This window comes from Cornus florida, unplaced genomic scaffold, assembly GCF_030987335.1.
Source record: "Cornus florida cultivar Cherokee Brave unplaced genomic scaffold, ASM3098733v1 CherokeeBrave_3.0.0_Hap2_Chr11, whole genome shotgun sequence".
Taxonomy (NCBI): domain Eukaryota; kingdom Viridiplantae; phylum Streptophyta; class Magnoliopsida; order Cornales; family Cornaceae; genus Cornus; species Cornus florida.
The window spans coordinates 32,854,724-32,865,497 of NW_026775581.1; the positions used below are offsets into that span (position 1 = coordinate 32,854,724).

Consider the following 10,774-nt stretch of genomic DNA (forward strand, 5'->3'; position numbering starts at 1 on the left):
CTAATTAATATAGCATAGGATTTAGTTTCACAATATATAAAACTAGCATCCTTAGTATAACGGGTGGTCGCTTGTCCATTTACTCAAAAGCTTAAGCTAGTGGGTAGTGCTGCATACCCACCCATTTATACACATGTCACTTCCCATTTGTATCCGATATGGGACAAGTCATTCCTTATAATATTCTCCCCAACCCGAACTCGTAATGCCCTTATTGCGATCAGGCCACCCTGCCTACCCGGGTAGCACACTAGGACTCTTTTTGGACCAGGCGCTTGGCATAACACCGGAGCAAAGACTGAATTTGACTCTGATACCAATTGTAATGAGTGGGAGCTTGCCTATTTACCCAAAAACTTAAGCTTTTGGGTAAATGAATAAGCACCCACCTGTTTCACTTAGTCATCACTTAATAAAATTTGAATTTTTCTCATCAATTATACTATGATATTTTTATTTAAAAAGTTACATTTTAATGTTCAAAATTTGTTAAAAATGTATTATGAAGTATCAGATACGCAATCAACGTATATCAGAAGTTCGGATACCTGTTAGAAATTGAAATATGTATTTTAAAAGTATAAATACCTCTAACAAGTATCGGACACATATACAAAGAATATCAATACCTGACACGTATCTGATACAATACGTCCTTCTCATATAAAAAACCATACTTCTTAGGTAACAACCGTAAATTTATTTTTACCTAAGTCGAACTCTTCACTTTCCTTTGGAAAAACTAGAAGTTTTATTATTGGACTAATGATGATCCATATCAATGTTATGTGCAAGTTATTTGTCTATATCTTCTTAACTTTATGACATATTACCGTTATAGTACGCAAAAAACAACTACACTCCTTTCAATCATAATATAAGCTATGATGGTGATAAGTGAGCATCTGTCTCTTTTATGCATCCCCTCTGAATAAGGTAGAAATTGTGTCGTCATATTCATTCCCCATCAATATGGTTATTGTGGAATATGACTCCAATGGTGAACCAAAGAAGAGTCGAAATACTGGGCCATATGACTATGATTTCTGGACCAGGATCACCTCCAGTCCCACGGTGCCCCATATGCTCCATTTTAGGTCAATGAACAGTGTTTACCATGTTTGGTTAAAAAATATATTTTTGTAATATAGAATTTTTGTGTATATAAGTATATATGTATATACTGTTGATAAATACACCATTTTTGTTCCCTCCCTTATTTCTTCTTCCTCTTCCCTCCTTCATTTCAGGCAGCATTTGAAATAGAAATCAAATCCCGCCACTAGCCTTCTTCTCTCCCAAAATATGAATGAAGCCATTTTAGAAATTTATTTCTTTCCAAATAGAATCCGGAAGTAGCGATTGTTGTGTGAATCAACCCAAAATTTGGATGCAACAAATTGTTTCCAAATAGAAGCAGCGCTTTTGTCAGTCGCAATAAAATTATAGATTCTGATTTCCTTCCAAAAAGAAGTAGCAGTGTATTTCCAAAGTTAAGCAGAAGTGTATTTCCAAATTGAAGCAGGAGATCGCATTATTTCCAACCCTAAGTAGGTACGATTTATAATTTTGAAATTTGATTTTGAAGGAAATCGTCTTTATTTCCATAAGAACTGAATGGCAAAAAAATATATATATAACTAGTAAGAATATATAGACACATTTTTGGTAAGACACCTAGAAATAGAAAATTATTGTTGAATTTGAATTGATCGTTATTTTATTATGCAGTTATTAGTGGTTTTAATGTTTATTTGTGAGGATAAAAAATGAGAGGATTTGTAGGGTACATGACTGGCTAGAAAAGAGTGTTTCAAAGTGTTACAATGTTAAGAAAATGTTTGATCGTTGGGTTTGCATCACAACGTTTTCCTAAGTTGCATCCCAACTTTCTCCTAATAAGCATCCCAAATTCTTCCTTATCTATATTCCAATATTTTTTGTAAAGTGAGTCACAACATTTTCGTAAGGTACATCCTAAAATTTTCATAATATAAATCCCAAAGTATTTGTAAAATATATCCCAAAATTTTCCTAATTTGAATCACAAAGGTTTCGTAATTTACATCCTAACTTCTTCAAAAGGTACATCCTAAATTTTTACTAAGGTGAGTCCCAACTACTTTTTAAGGTGAATCACAACTGTTTACTAACATAAATCCCAAATTTTGCGTAATATTCATCCCAACATTTTCAGAAAGTGCATGTGAAATTAGCATCAGTTGGTTGGACATATATGTTCTGTTGTGGCAACAAGGATTTTTATCCTTGTTTGTCTGGAATATACATGATTGATACATGCAAAGAAATGAATGAGATATATGTCAAATTTAATTTCTCATACATGTGAAAAGTTTTTTATTTGATTGGTCATACAAGTGAAAAGGTTTTGTATTTGAGCTGTTGAGATGGAACATACTTGGGATATAGAAGTAAAATTATTTTTTTTGTTAAATTCAATATTTTGTGCATATGTGAGAAAAATTTTTGTATTTAAGCCGTTCAGATGGATGGTGAAGTAAATAATATTCAAGACACAACAAATGGATGAAACGTTCCTATTGTAGAACCGGAAGTGATTAAATGGAAACTAAGGTATAAAATGGAGTTTGATAATGAGAAAGAGGCATATGATTTTTATAATGCATATGGTGGTCGAATTGGTTTTAGCATCCGGAAGGAGTACGGCAATAAAGTTCATGGAAGAATTTTATCAAAGGTGTTAGTTTGTAGCAAGGAAGTTGTGAAGGGGACTGACAAATGGGATGTATTTAGAAAGACTCCCCGGGCTAAAACACGAACCAATTGTGGTGCAAAATGGTTCTTAGATATGACAAAACAAAGGCAAAGTACGTAGTTTCTAAATTTGTAAAAAGTCATAACCATCCATTCATAATTGCTGAATGCAGCCACATGATGCTGTCCCAGCGACGAATTTCCTCAGTCCAGGCCATTGATATTGAGTTGGCTTCGGATTCAGGAGTTCCGGCTTGTAATGCATATGAGTTTATGGGAAGGCAATTTGGTGGCAAAGAATCAGTTGGGTACTTGAAAGTGGATCTAAAAAATTATCTAAGGACGCGAAGACAAAATAAGTTTTTTTATGGAGAGGCGGCATGGCTTGTGGATTATTTAGAGACGCGTGCTTGTGAAGATCTCTCCTTTTTTTATTCCTTGCAACTGGATATTGAGCAAATGATTACGAACATATTCTGGTCAGATTATAGAATGATCATTGATTATGGCCATTTTGGAAATGTTATCAGTTTTGACACAGCGTATAAAGTGGTACACGGTAATAGATCATTTGCAATTTTCTTGGGTATGAATCATCACTAGCAGACCGTTGTGTTTAGAGCAACCTTAATATATGATGAGACAGCGGATTCGTTTGTCTGATTATTTGAAATGTTCTTGAAAGTGATGGGCGGAAAAGCGCCAAAGACGATTATTATAGATCAAGACACTGCAATGGCGAAGGTATTAAAGCAGGTGAATAACTTTCATGCATCTTCATTCTTGTCACTTTCATGCTAAAATAATCATATTATTTTAGTCGTATTTTTTTATTTGCAATATTGTAACACGAATATTAAGTTAATTAATCTTGCAGGTCATACCAGTGACGAAGCATCATTTATGTGTTTGGCACTTAATGAATAATGCGTAGAAGAACCTAATATTTCTGTTTAAACGAGTTGAAGGAATATAGAAGGTCATCTCAAAATTAATGTTCCAAATTGAGGAAGATGATGATTTTATCAGGGAATGGGATTTAATGATTGCAGAGTATGGTATTGCTAGTAAGAAGTGGCTTTCCACTTTGTTAGATTTGAGACATAAATGGGCCCTGGCATTTGTCAAACACGACTGATCTGTAGGAATGAGTAGCATGCAATTGACTGAAAGCTTCAATGGTCAATTGAAGTATTACCTTTCCAGACAACTTATTCTACTAAAATTCTTCACACATTTTGACAGATTGTTATCGGACAAGTAATATAAGGAGTATGAAACCGAGTATGACTTGGTGGAGAGGCAACCGGAACTAAAAACAAAGTGCCATATATTACATCAAGCGGCGAAGGTGTACAACAAAGCAATATTTCAGCTTTTCCAGGAGGAGTTTTTAGCTGCTCTTGCGAGTCAAGCTGTTATTAGTTACAGTGACTTGGATAACAATGGACACCGTGTTTATAAAGTTACTAGTGAGGATGGGGTGCAACATCATGTCATCAGGACATTTGAAGATGAATTGTCATGCTCATGTTGTAAATTTGAAATAGATGGTTATTTGTGCAAGCACAATCTAAAAATCCTTAAAGACTGCATGTTTGTGAATGAGTTGCCTTCCTGATATATAAGAAAATAGTGGACTAGAAATGCTAAAGATGGCAGGTTGGACGAAATTATTTCCACCAACGTGAATCCAGATCCTTAACTTGATATTAGGCAGTGGCATAGGACACTTTGCCATGTACTGACTAAATATCTTCCATTGAATCACACGATCCCAAAGGATATAATGATCTATTAGAAAAAAACACTAGACTGGAAAAGAACAGTACAAATATGTTGTGGTTGTAGGTTTGCATAGAAAATTGCAAGGGGTAAGGGAAAAAAAAAGGGTCAAAAGTAGCAGTGGAATAATTCCCATGTCCCTGAACGTTAAAGATACCTCTAAAGGATGATTTAAGAGTCTGAAACCAATCATAGAGTTAAATAGTGGGAAAAAGAGGAAGTTAACGAAAGCAACAAGCCAGGTATACATTACTATCGCACGCACTGCTATTTCATTGTTTAACTATTTGAACATGCGAAAGAAATAAATTTGATTTCATAACATTATATCATTCCTCATAAAACACTCGTTAATGGAAGAAACTAAAATATTTCTATGTTTTATATATCAAATGAAATCGCTGATATAGGAGAGGCCGATGGCAGCGATAGTCCGTCAACCCCATCTTACGTGTCAGTGAATGTGAGTATTTTTTTTTTCTTAGTTGGTGTTGTATTGAGCTCAAAAAATCAACATGAATATAGGAACACAGAGGGCATACCCTCAGAAAAGGAAAATAAAAATAGTATTAAAAACAAGGCCTAATGAATATGCCCATTTGCAATACAAAAACAAAAAATCACACTCAACTCTAAGTAATAACATCATTAAGAGTAACCTTCTGAACATCACAAACTTCCATGAGGGCAGAACTACCTCTTGAAGTACAGTGAATGTGAATGTGAGTATTATTGCAAGTATATTATAGATAAGTAGTTAGTATTCATTACTATTGGTCAATGATGTGTCTAATTTTACTACTCGCAATAGTATGATTCCGGTAGGATAATGCTATAAAGAGAGGTGTCGAACCCATAACGAGATGAGATTAGTATTTAGTTTTCCATTTAGTTTCATTGGTTTACAGGTAACTGGTTGAAAATTTTGTTGGTTATCATGATAAAAAATGAACTAAAATTAAAGCAAAATATTAAACTAAAGTAAATTAAATAATCAGAGAGAAAAATCTTATGGCTTTGACTTCACCACAATCATCATACTATGGTTAATTATACCAACTCTGGAGATTTAACAATTATGTTTTTCAAATGAATTGAACTCAATAACATTCGTTCAATTCGGGTTTTAAAGAAAGATGTTTTACAAAATTCAGTTAACTATAACCTATCTGCAGTTAGCATGGACTATCCACCTACCTACTCTAACTACTTTAATAACTTTGCAAACAATCCACCTTTCTTAAGCATAGATTATGAAAACATTCTTTTACAAAAACATTGGAACACCATTATATGACCTCTATTCTCATGTCTGGCAGGGCTCCGCCAGATACCATCCAATAAGATAGGTTGAGAATAGAAGACAAACAATTATATCTAAGACAAGGTAATAACAATTTATAATCTATTAGAGCATGAAAACCAATTAAGTTGTCTCAATTGCTCATAGCCATATAATCAAGGAAACATAATATATTAAAATAATCCCAAAGTTAAAACAATCAAACCATAATACTAGATTGGGTTACATCAGTGCCCAAAGAGAGGAATTGGCTACTCATGACAATGTCGGATATCATCTGTGTTAGAGTTGTCTCCATCGTCACGAACGGCACTTCTCTTCTCAGGATCTTCACTTTCTAAGGTTGTGAAAACCCTAAAAGCCACCACAGTTGGCCTTTTGAATCACACGGCAAAAAGCACTTAAAATTTTGAACCTCTTCTATCAAGGCTTAAGCCTTCTCTTATAGAAGAAAATAAGGATATGGTGGGCTTTTAGGTCTTCTGGCCTATCTGGAATGAGATATGGCTTGAAAGAGAATTTTCCATAACTTAAATCTGACATGTCAGGGAAGGCTTGAGCTTTAGGAATAAAGGCTCGAGCTTTAAGGTTTAGGCTCGAGCTTAAGGAACAAGGCTCGAGCTTTTCTGGATTAATGCTTGAGCTTCAAGAATTGGTGCTCGATCTTCACTTTGACACTTAGCCAAATTTCTTCAATTACTTTCCGAAATGTCATTTTCCTCAACACTTAGAATATTCTTGGGATTGAAATCTTTTACCATTGCTCGATCCAAGCTTCATTGGCTCGAGCACTAGGTACCAGGCTCGAGCATTTGGTTCTCAAGGCTCGAGCTTCAATGGATGGTACTCGTTCCTTGGGGTTAGGCACGAGGTCTAGGAGCTTGGAAATCAACTCTTCAAATTCTGACGCCTTGTGCTCGAGCTTAAGGGTCAAGGCTCGAGCACCCTATGGTCAGGCTTGAGCACCTTTTGTTCAGGCTCGAGCCTGAAGGTACAAGGCTCAAGCTTTAATGCCTTGTTGATTTTTTATCTTCTTTGACTTGTAAGGCTCGAGCCTCATGACTTGGGCTCAAGCTTTGGGTTTTGAATTCTTCCAAACTTCACCATTTAAGCTCTCGGCTTGCTCTGGATGACCGGCAATGACTCTGTAAGCTTCGATATCATCATAAAGTTCCGGTTTTAACCATTTCTCTGGGAAAGTACCTACAAACACATATTAAACATAAATCAATCTAAATATGGTTAGAAGTATTATTTTAGGCCTTAACATAGGTATAATATTCAGCGCTCATCAGTTAACATATTGATTATGTTCAAAAGTGCGTTGATAGTGTTCATATGAAATATTTTAGGGTGCAGAAATTCCCGTCCAATTTCTGAATGAAGAATCTTATGTAACACCACCAGTTGTATTCCACAACAGATAGCTTAATATTGGTGAACCATGTACTTCATTAACCAACCATGTAAGTGTGTTAAATAAGATACATTATTTTCTTTTTCTTTTTTTCCTAAATTGAAAAAAAAAAATTTACATATTAGTAATATATTACAAAGGTCACATGGGACATATCCCACACCAAAGTCTGCCCAGACCAGGTAACATTAGAAAAAGTCACACTAAAACCTAATGCAAAACAGTAATCACATCTTGGAGGCATACCCCCAAAATGTGTATAACTTCCCACTCAATACAATTTGCCAAATCCTTTGGAGAGGAGAATTTATCATTCTATCATTCCAACCACCTTCTTCTTTAAGAACAACAAGCTTCTTCCATTCTAAATTTCTCGTATCTTCATAATGCCCCCAAATAAAGTTCCTTATTGTCTTTCATATGCCCACAATCATGTATAAAATTCCCTTCCACATCCTGAATGACAGTTATATTGGTTAGAACCGTATGCTCTTTAATTTGATGATGCAAAAACCTTGTGCACCTGTCTTGGTCTTTCATCCATGTAATTCTTGTCTTCTAAGACAAAAGAATTGCTTCATTAGAGCTAGCACATTTAAATTGTTATCTAATATCCTACTCCTTAATGAAAACATCATTCATAAGATTCTTAGCTAAACTAAGTTGCACTTGCTCAAGAGACATCATAATAGCAATAACCTCCTCAAAAACAAACCCAAACTTCTCAACATTCCATTTTTTGATAGCCCTTTTAACCAACTGAAATAAACAGCAGCTTCTGGAATGGATTCCCATGACTATTAGTCTTCCACACATCAGAGATAATGTTGCCAACCACTTCCTGTTTATTCCACACCAACAAAAACTCAAAAGGCTGCAAAGGAATATATTTTTAGTTGAAGTCCCCCATGATCTGAAAATCAATGTTGTGGAGTAAGAATAATGTGTGAAGTTGGAAATGCATTATCCCAATCATGGTTCATAAGACCTCTATCCAGTGTTGCATAAATTCTTTTCTGACTAAACCTTTTATTACCCCATGTATATTATCCATTATCCACTGGAATATCAGATAAACTAAGCTGATCAATGGTATGGTTAAAATAATATAGCAGTCTGGGAGGATGCCTAAGGCTTCCCTTCATCCTACCTTAATATGTATTGTCAACAATATAAATGTTTCAGGCAGATATTGGCGATCCAACCATGTTGTCATCTCAACAGTTCAGCACTCCCTCTTCATATAACGAATCAAGTGCTTATCGTTTGGGAGGTGATAAGGTAATCATTTATTCCTTCTCTACTAATTGATTTCATTGTTCTTATTATAGTAACGCAGAAAACAGTTTAGTAAACTTAGATGGATTACATTTGTTGTCATTCTGGTTAATTGCAGACACCTGGGCAAGCGAATGTGACGCCAACATCTCGAATAGCAATGACGTCGAGGATGAATCATCCAATTCAGTATCAACTCTTTGAATAAAGAAGAAACTTGTCATGTAATTGATTTTTCATTGATTGTGTGTATCTTTGTAACCTTTTGGACTTCTTGTACAAAGTTTATGGCCTACTTCGGCTAGCATTATTACCTTTAGCTGTCATGTAATTGACCTTGTATTCATTATGTGCATCCTTCTAATATTTTCCACATGTGGAGTATCACCATGTTTTGTAAATTGACTCTTCGAACATTACAAAATATAAGTCTTATTTTGGGTATGACTATGTTTTGTAAGCAAGGAAGACATGAGGATCACTGTCAAATTGGATAGACTGTTTGTTCAGAAATATTAATGTAACTCAAGCTACTTAAAGCATAAAAAATGTACCAATGAAACACTGAGACCAACAATGGACTCTTGGCTTAGGTGTTGGCAAATGTTGACCCTTTGTCTTGGGTTCGAGTTTCAGTATCATCGAGTGGCAAGTTCAAAAAAGAGGTATTCTAAAATACCTCCTTTTTTCTTCATTTTTTTTTTTTTTTTTTTTTTTTTTTTTTTTGTACAAAACATTACAAGGTAGGACAAAAATAAAGTAATGTGTATAAAACATTCCTACATTGTTTTACCTACATAGATCAAAGACATGAATCATTTATATCGGCAATTGTAACTAGACAATAGCAAATGTTGTACAAAAATTCACCCCAATTTTAACACTCACCTTTGCACAAGTTTGACTATGTTACTTGAAGGATAAAAAATGTACCAATCAAATACTGAGACCAAGAATGAAATGTTGGCTTAGGTGTTAGCACATGTTGACCCATTGCCCTCGGTTCAACTCTCACTATCCCTGGCTAGCAATATCTAAAAAGACGTATTGTAAAATACCTCTGTTTTTCTTGATTTGTTTATGGTAAATGAAAGGCAACGATATAAGTTGATAAAGTTGTACAAGTCATATAGATTAAAAAATTTGAAGCTAAAATTTATATTGATATAAAAATAAGAGCATATATTTATGGTATGAGACCAACAAGGCAATTACTTAATTCTGCCAGAATCGTACGAACATATACAGATGTATTTATGCAATACAACGCAATAAATACGTAATTTTGTCAATAGAATTTGTACAAAATATCCCAGAATAATCGTGCGAAGACGTATGTAGATAACATTCACACATGTACGTACATAATACCTTAAGAAATTTGTACAATAAATCGCAATACATATGTACAAAAAATCCCTATACTTATAGTACATAAAATCACAACACATACGTACATAAAATCAATATAATATGTAAATGTGTACTGGGGTAGTTCAATATTAATTGAAATATGGATTAGAATTACAAATGGCTTCAACAACCACTCCCACCCATAGCGCCACCACTTCTGCTATAAATATATGTCATAAGTAGTGTTAGAAGCACCCATAAGAAAATGCCTTCCTCTAGGCCAACCAATGATGGGCACAAATTTGTACCATTTAAAAATACCACTTATAATAATGGCACATTCATCATTGCAGATTAATGCTATAGTAGGGGGTTGTCGAACCACAAGGATTGCTAGTTTATGGCAAATATAACTGTAAAATTACTTCCTAATTTGATAATAGAGATGATAGTTCGATTGGTTTGTCACTTAATCTATGAGTTTAAATTTCATAAAACAGTAAATAATATGATTAGAATGGGTTGAACTTATAAAGAAAAGGCTAGGGAATTGAATTCACCTCAATCTCATAAACATGGTAAATTACACTCAACTTGGGGATAGACATTTATATATATAAAATGATGTGTAGAAGCATAAAACTACCACAACATCGTCAAGAAGATCATACATTTCAGAACTAAGCATAACCCATCTTCGGTTAGCATGGTTCATCCACCTAAACTAGGTTGTGGTATGAACCATCTTCCCTAGGCACGGCCTATCAAGGTCTTTCAATGGTATGTTGCAGCACATGAAATTAATTAAATATCATAGATTATCTTTAGTTGGTACGGACCATCTACCTAACTATATTAATCTAAAGGTGTAGCATGGTCCATCTTCCTTAAGCGTAACCTAT

General features: G+C 34.5%; 1 protein-coding gene across 1 annotated transcript; it reads left to right on the plus strand.

Annotated features, from left to right (window-relative positions):
* The first annotated feature begins 2,602 nt into the window (after positions 1 to 2,602).
* On the plus strand, positions 2,603 to 8,727 carry LOC132280935 (protein FAR1-RELATED SEQUENCE 5-like). Its single transcript, XM_059782686.1, has 5 exons — positions 2,603 to 2,820; positions 2,910 to 3,295; positions 3,422 to 3,492; positions 8,427 to 8,522; positions 8,638 to 8,727. Exons 1-5 carry the CDS (start codon positions 2,603 to 2,605, stop codon positions 8,725 to 8,727), a joined length of 861 nt encoding a protein of 286 aa, XP_059638669.1.
* Positions 8,728 to 10,774: the final 2,047 nt, after the last annotated feature.

Coding starts and splice junctions, on each gene's coding strand:
- LOC132280935 (XM_059782686.1), top strand. CDS start 2,603: ATGGAGTTTGATAATGAGAAAGAGGCATATGATTTTTATAATGCATAT. Junction 2,821..2,909: donor ACCAATTGTGGTGCAAAATG/GTTCTTAGATAT, acceptor TGCTGAATGCAG/CCACATGATGCTGTCCCAGC. Junction 8,523..8,637: donor ATCGTTTGGGAGGTGATAAG/GTAATCATTTAT, acceptor GGTTAATTGCAG/ACACCTGGGCAAGCGAATGT.